Here is a 16,071-nt window from a genome sequence, read left to right as displayed (position 1 = left end):
TGTGAAAACTTTTGCGAGCATTTTCACAAATTTAATCCGTCCCCCTTCATAATAATATGTTATGATTAATATTCATTAAATTGCCCGATGGAAAATAGATTGAAACCGCTAATGTAATTTTCGAGATTTTTGAGGTTGTCCCTGGTGGTTTTTCGGGGAAAAGAGGACAGGTAAATGGCATATTATGACGCACGAAACTACCTATCCTTATGACGTCACTACCTACAAATATCAAAATATTTTGTATCACGTAACGTGAGCTCATGAGGAGTCAGAAAGATGTGGTTCAAATTTCTCCCGTAATACAAGATGATTTCGTTAATGATAGCCACAAGTCCTCACATCACGTGAACTCACTTGACATTATAGTAGTGTGTTTCTACCTTTACTCTTACAAAATGGGCTATTCCACACCCAAATCCAGAACTGACAGTCTAAAATACAGCTTACAAAGGTGTTCCCAACACCCTGGAGTCATACAAAAGCGATTTAAGGATACATGGGTACAACTATGAAAAAAAAAAAAAAGAAGGAAGAGAAGGAGGAGGAGGAGAAAAAGAATAAGAAGAAGAAAATCAAGAAGAAGAAGAAGAAGAAGAAGAAGAAGAAGAAGAAGAAGAAGAAGAAGAATCCATTAGGTACATGCCATTAATATTTATGGGCATTAGAGTGAACTTTTGAGTTGTATGGCCGCCATACATACACGCTACGCCACTGCTACCTAGATGATTTCGTTGATGATAGCCACAAGTCCTCACGCCACGTGAGCTCACTTGACATGATAGTAGTGTGTTTCTACCTTTACTCTTACCAAATGGGCTATTCCACACCCAAATCCAGAACCGACGGTCTAAAATACAGCTTACAAAGGTGTTCCCAACACCCTGGAGTCATACAAAAGCGATTTAAGGATACATGGGTACAACTATGAAAAAAAAAAAGAAGAAGGAAGAGAAGGAGGAGGAGGAGAAAGAGAAGAAGAAGAATCATCACTTTTTAAAGGTTTTATGATGTCTCTCCTTAACTTTCTTTACAATTTCTTCTCTCATACTTTTTATACTTTCCTGTGAATGTCTTTTTACTTTTCTTTCTTTTCCCTTGACTTTCCCTGGAGAAGAGTTTTCATTTTCTCTTTATCTCTTCCTTTTTTTTCCTCATCTTTTTCTTATTTTCCTTCCCCTTGTATATTTATCCTTAATTCTTCTTATTCTTCCTCCTAGTTCTCCTTCTTTTTCTTCTTCTCCTTACACTTTCTTCTTCTACTTCTTTCTTCGTCTTCTTCTCAACCTCCTTATCAAACGATCCCTTGAACAGTTCTATCTCCTTCCCTTTTCCTTTACAATCTTGCTTCGTTGTCTATAATGTCAATATTGTGCTCTCTTTCCTGTTTCCTTATTTTCTTCCTTCTTTCTCGATGTTTCCTCTGCTATCTTTTTCTTTTTCCTTTTTGTTATTATTAATTTGTTCTCTCTTTCTTCTATTTCTCTCAACTTTCTTGATTCTCCATTTCTGTAACCTACCTCTTTTCTTTGTTTACTACCTAGTTACCTAGTACCTACTACCTAGTTACCTAGTACCTAGTACCTACTCAAGTACCTACATGTATTGTCACTTTTATACATGAGTAGGTACTTACCTACATTAACATTATTATTCATATTCGGGGAGGGGGAAAAGGGAAAAAATTGAAAACGGGAAAAGGGAGGGGAATAATTCCAGACATGACATAATCAACATGGGAGAAATAATGACAGGAAAGTAGATTAGCGGGACGAAATGTGGGAGGAGAATGGGTGAGAGGAGGGAAAAAGAATTGTGGAGGGAGAAAGGGAAATGAGAGAATAGGAAAAGAATGAGGGATAGAGAAGAGGGAACAAGTATTGCATGGTACGAAAATGGGAGAAAGTGGGAGAGCAATAAAGGTAAGGGAGAAAGTAAAGAAGGAAAGTAAGAATTGAAAATAAGAGGAAGGTTGGAGAGGGAAAAATGAGGGTAAGAAAGGAAAAAAAGGAGTGGGAAGAGGGAGAAATAATAAAGACGAGAAAGGAAAAGAGTCAAAGGACCGGATGGGCATAATTCAGTGGGAAGAGGGAGAAATAATAAAGACGAGAAAGGAAAAGAGTCAAAGGAGAATGGGATAATAGAGAGAAGAATCAGGAAAGAAAAAGGAGAAATAAGGAGACGAATAAGAAAAGAGATCGAAGAGGAGGAAAGGAGAATTAGAGGGAAAAAGAGAAAAGGGAAGAGGTAAAAAAAGGGGAAGGAGAAGAATAGAGAGCGAAAAATAGGGACAAACAGGAGGAAGCAAAAGAGTGTGAGAGGAAGAAAAGAAGGGCGGGAGGGGGAGAACGAGAGGGAAAATATTGAGAGAAGAAGATTATGTGACGTATTGTAATGAACACATTAAAACTGAGAGAGAGAGAGAGAGAGGGGAAGAGGGGAGAGAGAGACAGATAGAGAGAGAGTTTTTTTTTTTTTAAGAGGTTTGACAGAGGGAACTTTAACTGCTATGGTCTTATCGTCCCGAAATCGAAGAGAGAAGGAAGACAGGATTGGTCAAAGTGAGGACCTTTTTTTAGTTACAGTTCCTTACAGAATTATGAGTACGGAAGGGACGTAGGTAGGTTATAAGTTTTCTATCAGAGACGGCCTTTATAAAAACCTTGATCAATATGGATCTGGTTTCCGAGGCTGCACACAATTTATGTGACCAGCAAATTCCAGAGGTTAGTCAGCGTCCAAGCTGTAATTTCCGGGTGTCATGCAACCACGCGGAAAAAAAAAATTGAATTTCCTACCCCAAGCTCTCCCTATATGTCCCTATCATACATACTATGTCTATGTAAATACATAATACATATTATATAGATTTGTACAATTGTACATACTAGTAATATGTCCATAAATACGAGTAGTATGTACTTTTATGTACATAAGAGTAAAATGTAAATATGTACATGGATATATGTATATCCATTCAAATAGATTGAAAAGTATTTTCAATATCGAAAACATTTCAATATGTATGAGGTAGATTTTGAATAGAAAATGACCTGCCTCTCATACCTGCCATTTTTACCAACATACTGAACTAAAATACATACCTAGTAGGTATGTATTACATAAACATAATATATGTACATAATATCATATACATAAGTACGTTTAAACTTTAACCAACATACAAAACACATAGGAATAAAGGCCTTTACACACGACAAGTTCATTTGACTTCAGTCCTTTATCCCCAGACTGTGTGCAGTCTCTTTGAAAATCGTAGGGAGGAATACGGTAGGTACCTTGTTTATAAATTGTACCCTTAAATAATAATAAAGTGGCTGTATGGGTTTATTTTTGAACCATTGCAAAAAAAAGAGCGCATTAGGCTAGAATGAAACATCAGACCTGTTTCCTACGTCGCGTCAATGCGCGTGGCGTCAATGATAAAAGGAAAAAAAAAAAAAAAAAAAAAATCACAAATTCATTCAGAAAAAAGTCTTCTTTTTTCTATCTTATTATTTATTTATTTACTTATTCCATTATTTATTTATTTTCCATTCCGTTCTATTCATATTTTCACGTGCTTCTGAAGATTTCCTTTACATTTTTAAATAAATTGTATATAGAGTTCCACTCTATGTATAATTTATAAATTTACCCATTATTTATATCTAGATAAGCTAAATTCTACTTCTAGGTCAGGGATTCCCAAACTGTGGTCCGTGGACCACTGGTGGTCCGCGAGAAGGTTTCAAGTGGTCCACGAGGTGGTCCCAAAAAAAAAGAAGAAAAAATCAATTTTCTCTATTCAGGGGAGAAAAGTCCACTTTTTCCCCTAAAAAAGGGGAAAAATCGTTGTGAAAAATTAGAAAAAAGTTTTATTTTCATGGAATAAGAATGGGAGAAACGCTGAGTGGTCCGTGGGATGTCATAAGATTCAAAAGTGGTCCGTAGCTTGAGCAAGTTTGGGAACCCGTGTTCTAGGTAAATATTCTATAGTTAGATACCTACTAGGTAGATAGGTACGTATATATACGTCCATAGAACTTTTTTTTTAATTAAAAAAGGTTTTTTTACAAAAGTGGTCCGTAGCTTGAGCAAGTTTGGGAACCCGTGTTCTAGGTAAATATTCTATAGTTAGATACCTACTAGGTAGATAGGTACCTTTATCTACGTCCATAGAACTTTTTTTAATTAAAAAAGGTTTAAAAAAATGGAATAGTCAATGCATTTTGCATTGGATGAGAATTTTTATGACTTACCGATATATTATCTATTCAATACTATCTATTTAAACATTCTAAACTAAATCTAAACCTCTATCTAGATTGCCCTTTTTTTTATCTGTTTGGCCTGGGCATTTTTTTTTTTTTTTTTTTTTTTTAGGAATTGTAGCAGGTGTTTTTGGTAACCTCGATTTTAAACCTGGATTAGGTTATCAGGGTTTCATTTTAATTTGTATTTGAATATCATGATCGAAATGCTAAAAAGAATGAAAGAAATAAAAGGAGAAAGAGAGAGAATTAATTTGATCATTTATATTTAAAGAATTAATTTGACGAAATGGTTTTTCTCTTCTTCTTCTTCTTCTTCTTCTTCTTCTTCTTCTTCTTCTTCTTCTTCTAGTCTCACTTTTTTCGAGAAAAAACCACTCTGAGAAAAAACCTTATCTGTTTAGAATAAGATCCGCCCCGGGTAGAAATCGAACCCGCGACATTGCGTTTACAAGACAGACGAACATTCTCTCCATGCTAACTGGACGAGAGAGAGAGGGAGAGAGAGAGAGAGAGAGAGAGAGAGAGAGAGAGAGACTATGCCAAGTTAGAACCAAATTTCGAAAAGAATGACTTCTATTTGGTTATTGTACACAGTCCTTGGGCAGATACACCTACTCAAAATCATAAAGTATACCTACTTACCCACAACACTTTGAAATTGTGTAGATACACCTACTCAAAAACCTACTTACCGTCTATGTACAATTTAAAAATTACCTTTTGTGTACATAAACCTACTTGTTAGGTGGTAGAGAACGCCTAAGGCGTTAACCTCGCCTAGTGGTTGCCTTCCACTCAAGAGTCTATTATTATTATTATTATTATTTTGTAGATAAACCTACTCAATATGAAATTACCTAGCTTACACCTTCTCAAAAACAGTCATAGAAAATTACTTGACCCAAATTTTGACTGAGAAGCCATTAGACAGGAAAAATTTCCACATAAAAAAATCATGACGTGACTGTTTTTATTAGTCCTTTGAGGCTCGTTAAGTTGTTTTGGTTTGGTTTTAATTCGCTTACCAAGCAATTTTGAACTCATTTTATTTTAGGTATTTTTTTATTTTTAATGTTCTAGGAAGAAAGTAGTATTTTTTGATATTTTATTTTTCCACATAAAAAAATCATGACGTGACTGTTTTTATTAGTCCTTTGAGGCTCGTTAAGTTGTTTTGGTTTGGTTTTATTTAATTCGCTTACCAAGCAATTTTGAACTCATTTTATTTTAGGTATCTATTTATTTTTTTATTTTTAATGTTCTAGGAAGAAAGTAGTATTTTTTGATATTTTATTTCAAATTTTCAAAAACTAGGTACCTACCAAGATGCCTATATACCTACATGTTTTTTTTTTTTAGCTCTTCAATCGTTGACCTTTACATATTAGGTATGTACCTACCTAGGTATTAGAATAAAGGCTTTAAAGCTCGGTTTGTAGGTAACTTATTTATTTATTATAACATCAATTTTCAGGATAAGAACCCAATTTTTTGAATAAATTCTCAAAACTCAATAATATTATATCGAAAATAAGAAGTAGAAACCCATGGTAAGGTTCTTCTTTGAAACAGTAATACTAATATCTCTATCTACCCAACTATTAGGATAAGTACTCATAGAATTGGTTAACCACGTAAGTGCGCTAAACTTTCAACATGAAAACCCCTTTGTAGGTAACTTATTTATTTATTATAACATCAATTTTCAGGATAAGAACCCAATTTTTTGAATAAATTCTCAAAACTCAATAATATCATATCGAAAATAAGAAGTAGAAACCCATGGTAATGTTCTTATTTGAAACAGTAATACTAATATCTGTATCTACCTAGCTATTAGGATAAGTACTCATAGAATTGGTTAACTAAGTGCGCTAAACTTTCAACATGAAAACCTAAAGTGTACCTAACTACCTAAACAATCAAGTGAACTTAATCAACAACCTTGCAATAAAACAAAAAGTGCCAGTGTTCAACTCGTGAAAATCGAATAAAGTGAAACAAATAAAAGTGATGAAATGAAACTAAAATAATCAAGTGAACTTAATCAACAACCTTGCAATAAAACAAAAAGTGCCAGTGTTCAACTCGTGAAAATCGAATAAAGTGAAACAAATAAGAGTGATGAAATGAAACTAAAAGCCCCAGAAGTGATAAAGGCAAAACAGAACAGCCAGATAGCGTGTCTGCTTGAAACAAACAATGAACTACTTATCAAGATCAAATCTAACCAATAAACAAAACCTGTACATCGTGCAATACTTCTGTGAGGAGGATAACCAAAGTTTTCTTCGCAAAAGTCTAAAAATACCTAGTAACTAGGTAAACAAAAACAGTAGTAAATTGTAACTACTTATCAAGATCAAATCTAACCAATAAACAAAACCTGTACATCGTGCAATACTTCTGTGAGGAGGATAACCAAAGTTTTCTTCGTAATAGTCTAAAAATACCTAGTAACTAGGTAAACAAAAACAGTAGTAAATTGTAAAAATACCTAGGATCCAAAAAGAGTTGAGCTTCTTACAAGTTCTTACAACAATAACAAACATGGATGTAGGTAGATTTCCTAAAAGATAAAACCAATTCAACTTCAACGTAAAAAAAAATCGTTTTCGTTTCCAATGCACTCTAAAAACAAGGAGATCTAAAAACACGGTAATCTAAATTGTACAAAAAAGAGAATCCGAAAAGAGTTGGGCTACTTATAACAGTTACAAACATGGATGTGGCTTTCCAGTATAAAACCAATTCAACTTCAACGTAATAACATCCCTTGAAAACATTCGCATCTGTGAGGAGGATAACCAAAGTTTTCTTCGCAAAAGTCTAAAAATACCTAGTAACTAGGTAAACAAAAACAGTAGTAAATTGTAAAAATACCTAGGATACGAAAAGAGTTGAGCTTCTTACAAGTTCTTACAACAATAACAAACATGGATGTAGGTAGATTTCCTAAAAGATAAAACCAATTCAACTTCAAAAAAAAAAAAAAAAAAAAAAAAAACGTTTTCGTTTCCAATGCGCTCTAAAAACAAGGAGATCTAAAAACACGGTAATTTAAATTGTACAAAAAAGAGAATCCGAAAAGAGTTGTGCTACTTATAACAGTTACAAGCATGGATGTGGCTTTCCAGTATAAAACCAATTCAACTTCAACGTAAAAACATCCCTTGAAAACATTCGCACTGAAGTTGAGCTTCTTACAAGTTCTTACAACAATAACAAACATGGATGTAGGTAGATTTCCTAAAAGATAAAACCAATTCAACTTCAACGTAATAACATCCCTTGAAAACATTCGCTCTGAAAAACAATGAACAACACCATCTACAACAGTCTCAACTACACGTACAACATCAACTACACCTCCACGAACTTCTCCAACACCTCCCTCTTCCCCACCAACAGCACCATTCACATCCACATCTTCCCGTTCATTATCAAAGGCATGCTGATGTGTTTCATCATAATCACGGCCATCCTGGGCAACCTTCTCGTTATCATCAGTGTCATCAAACATCGCAAGCTTCGGATCATCACGAATTACTTCGTCGTCAGTTTGGCGTTCGCGGATCTCCTTGTGGCGCTTTGCGTGATGCCCTTCAACGCGATTGTGTCGCTCACAGACGAGTGGTACTTCGGGTACTTCATGTGTGACGTTTGGAACAGCTTTGACGTGTATTTCAGCCAATATCGAAAACATTTCAATATGTATGAGGTAGATTTTGAATAGAAAATGACCTGCCTCTCATACCTGCCATTTTTACCAACATACTAAGCTAAAATACATACCTAGTTTAGGTATATGTATTACATAACATAAATATATGTACATAATATTCCTATGCATAAGTACGAGTATTAAAACTTTAACCAACATACAAAACACATAGGAATAAAGGCCTTTACACACGACAAGTTCATTTGGCTTCAATCCTTTCTCCCCAATCCGTGTGCAGACTCTTTGAAAATTGTAGGGAGAAGGGAGGAAGACCGTATTAGGCCACAATGAAACATCAGACCTGTTTCCTACGTCGCGTCAATGCGGCGTCAACTCGACGTTCACTCTGCGTCTAGAAACAATTTTGTACTTGATGCCAATGGAGAGTCGCTTCCGAGGGAAGTGAACTGAAGAACAGGCCTAGAGTCTATCTATGTATAGTTGTATACATAGAGTGTCATAGAGGGTCTTTATCATTTCCACAGAGCTTTGGTTTTGCAGCTCTACGCGCTACTTAAAATCGCGCGAACCTATACGCGTCCAGTGTGAAACCAGCCTTATGCTGTCTCGCCTACATAGTTTTGAATAAAGTTGTGTATGGTTCACCCATTATATTACAGAGGGGGTGGTTCGTATTATATTGTTTTGAGCTCTTTTTGCCCCCCCGGCTCTTCGCACTTTTCAGACTTTTTGGTCCTGTAAATAGTGGCCTTTCTTTTGCCCCCCCCCCCCGGCTCTTCGCACTTTTCAGACTTTTTGGTCCTGTAAACAGTGGCCTTTCGAAAAGTTGACAATAATACATTTTCTGCGGTCACTTTGTCCTTCCATTCCCCCTGGATTACCATAGTAATATGGTGTCCTCTAGTGGTTCCCAAAGTAGGAGTAAATGAAGAACTAAAGGGGCGCCAGGTCGCGGGTTTGATTTCCGCCCGGTGTGAAGTTCATTATAATCAGGAAACGTTCGTTTTTGGAACGGCTGACTTTTTTCAATCCTGTCCTGCTTCTGTCTTCGATTACGGAACGGCAAGACCTCCCCTGTTAGAGTTCCCTCTATCGAACCTTTTCTTTTACCTTAGCTAATCTGAATTCCCTTTAGGAATGGGCTATTATTTTCTTAAATTATCGGAGTAAGGCTAGGAAACAAAAAGCACACTTTGAGACTTAAGTGTAAAGACAAACAGCCCTAAAGGATGGGTTTTATTATACCTATTACATTAAAATGGAGGTTTTTTCTGGCGAAGTTCCTATGTGCGGAGTCCAGTATGTAGGACTATTGTAGCCCAAAGGATGGGTTGAGCTTATACATATGAATCATACCTGGGACACACAGTAGCGTTTTTCCGAGGACCACGTATGGTCACTCGCGACGCAGTTTGAGAACCACTGAGACTACGTAGAAGAAAAAGAAAAATTCCGTTGGTCCTCATTTTTCCTGCTCTATGACTTTGAAACACCCAAGTAAGCGCAACTGATCTATTGTGGAGGGAGAAAGGAAAATGAGAGAATAGGAAAAGAATGAGGGATAGAGAAGAGGGAACAAGTATTGTATAGGACGAAAATGGGAGAAAGTGGGAGAGCAATAAAGGTAAGGGAGAAAAGAAAGAAGAAAAGTAAGAATTGAAAATAAGAGGAAGGTTGGCGAGGGAAAAATGAGGGTAAGAAAGGAAAAAAGGAGTGGGAAGAGGGAGAAACAATAAAGACGAGAAAGGAAAAGAATCAAAGGAGAATGGGATAATAGAGAGAAGAATGAGGAAAGAAATAGGAGAAATAAGGAGACGAATAAGAAAAGAGGAGATTGAAGAGGAGGAAAGGAGAATTAGAGGGAAAAAGAGAAAAGGGAAGAGGTAAAAAAGGGAAGGAGAAGAATAGAGAGCGAAAAATAGGGACAGACAGGAGGAAGCAAAAGAGTGTGAGAGGAAGAAAAGAAGGGCGGGAGGGAGAGAAAGAGAGGGAAAATATTGAGAGGAGAAGATTATGTGACGTATTGTAATGAACAGATTAAAACTGAGAGAGAGAGGGGGGGGAGAGAGAGGCAGGTAGAGAGGGAGAGAGATGGAGAGAGAGGGAGGTAGAAAGAGACAGATAGAGAGAGAGAGAGAGAGAGAGAGAGGAAGACAGGTAGAGAGAGAGAGATCCAATCCCCTCTAAATCCCTAGCTCTATAAAATAATAATATTAGAGGATGATGATGTTGCAACAAGAGAAATGTAATTATTGTTGTTGACTTTACAAATGTTAGTCGCTTAAGAAACAAAAAAAAATCCAATACAGTAAATTTAGTAATGTCAGTAAAAGTGTTGGCTTTGCTAAAGTAAACAACAAACAATCTTTAGAATAAATATATCGGTTTGATAGAGGGAACTGTAATAACTGAGCAACTGAGGTCCTATCTTCCCGAATATCTTCCCGAAAGCCAAAATAGGAGGTGAGGATATATATGTAGAAGAAGAAAGAGAGAGAACAGCCTTTCCGGGAATGAACTTGTCTAGAAAGAAGAAGAAGAAAAAGAAGAAGAAAAAGAAGAAGAGGAAGAAGAAGAAGAGGAAGAGGAAGAGGAAGAAGAAGAAGAAGAAGAAGAAAAAAAAAACACTCAATCACATCTCTTGTTTCGTCTAAAATATTCTAAAAATCTCCCTCTGATAGGCACTTTCGCTTCTGAAGGGACAAAACACCTGATCCGAGGGATGGGAAAAGGGGATGAGGGATCAAAAACATAGCGACCGGTGCCAGCATGGTAGGTAAACATTGGATTTTAGGATTATTGAGATATTGGGAAAATCATACAATGCTGCAGTGAGCATCAAAGTTGTGATATAATAACACAAAGAAACTGCATTTACATTTACATAAATTATCGGAGTGAGGCTAGGAAACAATAAAGGAAGGACGGACTAAAAAGCACACTTTGAGACTTAAGTGTAAGGGGAAACAGCCCTAAAGGATGAGTTTCATTACATTACATTGAAATGGAGGTCTTTTCTGACGAAATTCCTATGTGTGGAGTCCAATATGTAGGGCTATTGTAGCCTAAAGCCCTAAAGGATGTGTTGAGCTTATACATATGAATCATAGCTGGGCTGGGACACACGGTCGCGTTTTTCCGAGGACCACGTATGGTCACTCGCGACGCAGTTTGAGAACCACTGAGACTTTTCGATATCAATGACATATTTTCGTTCCCCCAAATCTCAACATTTTGAATATTGTGAAAACAAATGAAAATGAGAGGGAAGAATTGAAAATGAGGGATTAACGTTAAGCTGTAGACAGGGGAAATTACCTGGGAAATATGATGATGATGTAGCTGGAGTATGGAATATGACATGAAGCTGACGTTTGTGACACGTTTTTCAGGATGGTCAAAGTTTACAACATTACCTAGAAAATTTGTATTAGGTATTACTGACTGCGCCATTTATGGTACATTTTTTTCTATAGGGTCGTCACCCCTAGTTAGCTTGGAGGGTAGATGGTCCGCCTTTTGAGCGTTAGGTCGTAGGTTCGTTTTCCACCCAGGGCGAACTTTATTCTACCTATCCAGATGCGGTTTGTTCTTGGAATGGCTCCCATCCTGTCTTCCTTCTCTCTTCGCTTTCGAGACGATAAGACCTCTGTTCTCTTGTTACAGTTCCCTCTTTCAAATCTGTAAAAAAAAGATGCATCCCAATCAATTTTTGATTCGCAATCTCACAATCTAAGTTTTTAACCAATCAAATCGTAGTAATGGTAATTCATTTCAGTCATATACGGCTGGCTTATGTAAATTATATTTATATTTCACTACAACACTACATTATCATTATTTCTAGTAAAGATTTCTTATTACCTATAATTTAAAAATAATAGAGTGCTCTATTTTATAATACCTACCTAGGTATACATATTTATACTCTGCCAATGTGGGACACACATTACGGTCATAGTGTTGCTACAAAACAGTAGGTTTCTACTACCTACTCAAGTACCTACACGTATTGTCACTTTTATACATGAGTAGGTACTTACCTACATTAACATTATTATTCATATTCGGGGAGGGGGGAAGAGGGAAAAAATTGAAAAAGGGAGAAAGGAGTGGGGAAAAAATTCAAAAGGGAAAAGGGAGGGGAATAATTCCAGACATGACTTAATCAACAGGGGAGAAATAATGACAGGAAAGTAGATTAGCGGGACGAAATTTGAGGAGAATGGGTGAGAGGAGGGAAAAAGAATTGTGGAGGGAGAAAGGGAAATGAGAGAATAGGAAAAGAATGAGGGATAGAGAAGAGGGAAAAAGTATTGTATAGGACGAAAATGGGAGAAAGTGGGAGAGCAATAAAGGTAAGGGAGAAAGGAAAGAAGAAAAGTAAGAATTGAAAATAAGAGGAAGGTTGGAGAGGGAAAAATGAGGGTAAGAAATTAAAAGGAGTGGGAAGAGGGAGAAACAATAAAGACGAGAAAAGAAAAGAGTGAAAGGAGAATGGGATAATAGAGAGAAGAATGAGGAAAGATAAAGGAGAAATAAGGAGACGAATTAGAAAAGAGGAGATCGAAGAGGAGTAAAGGAGAATTAGAGGGAAAAAGAGAAAAGGGAAGAGGTAAAAAAGGGGAAGGAGAAGAATAGAGAGCGAAAAATAGGGACAGACAGGAGGAAGCAAAAGAGTGTGAGAGGAAGAAAAGAAGGGCGGGAGGGAGAGAAAGAGAGGGAAAATATTGAGAGGAGAAGATTATGTGACGTATTGTAATGAACAGATTAAAACTGAGAGAGAGAGGGGGGGGAGAGAGAGGCAGGTAGAGAGGGAGAGAGATGGAGAGAGAGGGAGGTAGAAAGAGACAGAGAGAGAGAGAGAGAGAGGAAGACAGGTAGAGAGAGAGAGAGATCCAATCCCCTCTAAATCCCTAGCTCTATAAAATAATAATATTAGAGGATGATGATGTTGCAACAAGAGAAATGTAATTATTGTTGTTGACTTTACAAATGTTAGTCGCTTAAGAAACAAAAAAAAATCCAATACAGTAAATTTAGTAATGTCAGTAAAAGTGTTGGCTTTGCTAAAGTAAACAACAAACAATCTTTAGAATATAGGTTTGAGGTCCTATCTTCCCGAAAGCCAAAATAGGAAGTGAGGATATTTATGTAGAAGAAGAAAGAGAGAGGACAGCCTTTCCGGGAATGAACTTGTCTAGAAAGAAGAAGAAGAAGAAGAAGAAGAAGAAGAAGAAGAAGAGGAAGAAGAAGAAGAAGAAGAAGAAAAAAACGCTCAAACATTTCTCTTAATTCGTCTAAAAAAATCATAAAATTCCTTCTCTGATAGGCACTTTCGCTTCTGAAGCGACAAAACACCTGATCCGAGGGATGGGAAAAGGGGATAAGGGATCAAATGGGGATGAACTGTGATGAATGAGAGGGGAGAAATGAAAATGAGAGGGAAGAATTGAAAATGAGGGATTAACGTTAAGCTGTAGCTGTAGACAGGGGAAATTACCTGGGAAATATGATGATGATGTAGCTGGAGTATGGGATATGACATGAAGCTGACATTTGTGACACGTTTTTCAGGATGGTCAAAATTTACAACTTTACCTAGAAAATTTGTATTATTACTGACTGCGCCATTTATGGTACATTTTTTTCTATAGGGTCGTCACCCCTAGTTAGCTTGGAGGGTAGATGGTCCGCCTTTTGAGCGTTAGGTCGTAGGTTCGTTTTCCACCCAGGGCGAACTTTATTCTACCTATCCAGATGCGGTTTGTTCTTGGAATGGCTCCCATCCTGTCTTCCTTCTCTCTTCGCTTTCGAGACGATAAGACCTCTGTTCTCTTGTTACAGTTCCCTCTTTCAAATCTGTAAAAAAAAGATGCATCCCAATCAATTTTTGATTCGCAATCTCACAATCTAAGTTTTTAACCAATCAAATCGTAGTAATGGTAATTCATTTCAGTCATATACGGCTGGCTTTCTCCTATCCTGTCTTCCTTCTCTCTTCGATTTCGGGACGATAAGACCTTAGCAGTTACAGTTCCCTCTGTCAAACCTCTTAAAAAAAAACCTTTCTCTCTCTCTCTCTCTCAAAAAAAAACATACTTCCCCTATTTTCCTCAGGATCTACAAGGAAGCCGTGCGTCAGCGCATCGCTCTCTCGCGAACTTCGTCCAACATCGTCCTTAATTCCATTCACCAACACCGACAGCAGCACCCGCACTACGCACACCGCCTGCACCCTAGCGACGGAGACATCAACTACAATTCAAATAATAACGGTCTCTCGTCAAGGTCAACGAGTGAGGGGAGCGCGGTGGTCACAGTGAGTGACACGCCTCAGTCCACCCCCGTCACGCGTAACGTGCGCACGCATAGTGTCACGCTCAACGTGAATGGTAAGTGAATTATTTTTATTATATTTTTTCAGACTAGTTAGATTGTTAGAGTAACCAACTTAGTCTGGCTGGGGAAATTAAGCAAGGAGATACCAGCCTGAATTTCCCTTGCTAAAGAAATAGCAAAGGTTGAGTGCGAGGGGCATCCTTTAAAATTTGTAGCCAAAACCATCAAATGGCAACCCACATCCTTTAAAATTTGTAGCTAAACCATCAAATGTCAACCCAAAGAATCATCCTAGTTAGGGCTGATTGAGAGGCTGACGAAAAACGCCGACCCCGTCTGTACACGGGAAAAGGCGAACAAGAGAAGAAGAAGAAGAAGAAGAAGAAGAAGAAGAAGAAGAAGAAGAAGAAGAAGAAGAAGAAGAAGAAGTAGAGTTAGATTAGAGGATAACGCGTCGGCCGACCTTGCAAATGCTATCTCTCTTATCTTGTCCTTCACAGCTCTCTTCGATGTCGGAACAATAAGAACTTCCTTGTTAGAGTTTCCTCTATCAAACCTCTTCAAATCAAAGAAGAAGAAGAAGAAGAAGAAGAAGAAGAAGAAGAAGAAGAAGAGTTAGATTAGAGGATAACGCGTCGGCCGACCTTGCAAATGCTATCTCTCCTATCTTTTCCATCACAGCTCTCTTCGATGTCGGAACAATAAGAACTTGGTTGTTACAGTTTCCTCTATCAAACCTCTTCAAATCACCATATACCTAAGATGTTCGGAAGAAAACGCGCCTAGTAAGGACCTCAGGTCGTGGGGTCAATTTCCTCTCGAGGCTGGTTTTCTCCAATCCTGTCCTGCTCCTTGCAGGTGACCGGATGGGCATAATTCTCCCCTTACAAATCGCCACTGATGATAAGAAACGTCGAGTGTGGATAGTAAATGAGGGTAAATCCCTGAGACCGCTAGCAAAGTTCAGTGTACCCAGGTTACCAAACCAAATCGTACCCAGGTTACCTTTTCTCGGTTTTCTCATGGTGATTATTTTTAATTTCCAGCAAAAAAGTAGGTAATACACCTACCTACCCATTAGATATTATTTAAGATTTTTTTTTTCTCTCGCTACCTAAAAGTTTTTTGAAACAAAAAGTTTCTGCGAAAAAATTTAATAAAAGTATAGCGGAATGTAAGACGTTTGCTAAATCAAAATTCATAGCACTGTTTTCTTCAAGTTTATCTTCGCCAAAGTCAATGCTCTTAACAAGGATTTCGCCTTATTTTCAGAGAAAACTTTTCTCGGTTTTCTCATGGTGATTATTTTTAATTTCCAGCAAAAGAAATACACCTAGGTACCTACCCATTGTTATTTAAGATTTTCTTTCTCTCGCTACCTAAAAGTTTTTTGAAACAAAAAGTTTCTGCGAAAAAATTTAATAAAAGTATAGCGGAATGTAAGACGTTTGCTAAATCAAAATTCATAGCACTGTTTTCTTCAAGTTTATCTTCGCCAAAGTCAATGCTCTTAACAAGGATTTCGCCTTATTTTCAGAGAAAAAAATGATAAAAAGATTTTTATTATTAAAATTTTCGTTTTCAATTTTGGTGGATGTGCCAGTATTCTCACGAGGTTTAGTGGAGTAGCTACCTAAGTTTATTCTAAGTGGATATTATTACTTTCTATTAACTAAACTATGTACTCCGAACCCAAGAAATTTTCAAAAGATGCATTAGTAGCCTCTTATTAACAATGCCTGAGTGTGATTCAGCACAAATCGAATT

General features: G+C 37.1%; 1 protein-coding gene across 1 annotated transcript in view; it reads left to right on the top strand.

Moving 5' to 3' along the window:
- Positions 1-16,071, top strand: part of LOC113466716 (octopamine receptor beta-3R-like) — a 101,661-nt gene that overhangs the window by 10,849 nt on the left and 74,741 nt on the right. The window contains exons 3-4 of the mRNA XM_026822336.1: positions 14,083-14,357; positions 15,163-15,329. Of these exons, the coding sequence (XP_026678137.1) occupies positions 14,083-14,357; positions 15,163-15,329 (442 nt within the window). The remainder of the gene's footprint in view (positions 1-14,082; positions 14,358-15,162; positions 15,330-16,071) is intronic.

Source organism: Diaphorina citri, unplaced genomic scaffold (assembly GCF_000475195.1).
Source record: "Diaphorina citri unplaced genomic scaffold, Diaci psyllid genome assembly version 1.1 scaffold318, whole genome shotgun sequence".
NCBI classification, from domain to species: domain Eukaryota; kingdom Metazoa; phylum Arthropoda; class Insecta; order Hemiptera; family Psyllidae; genus Diaphorina; species Diaphorina citri.
This window is presented reverse-complemented; position numbering and strand designations above follow the sequence as displayed.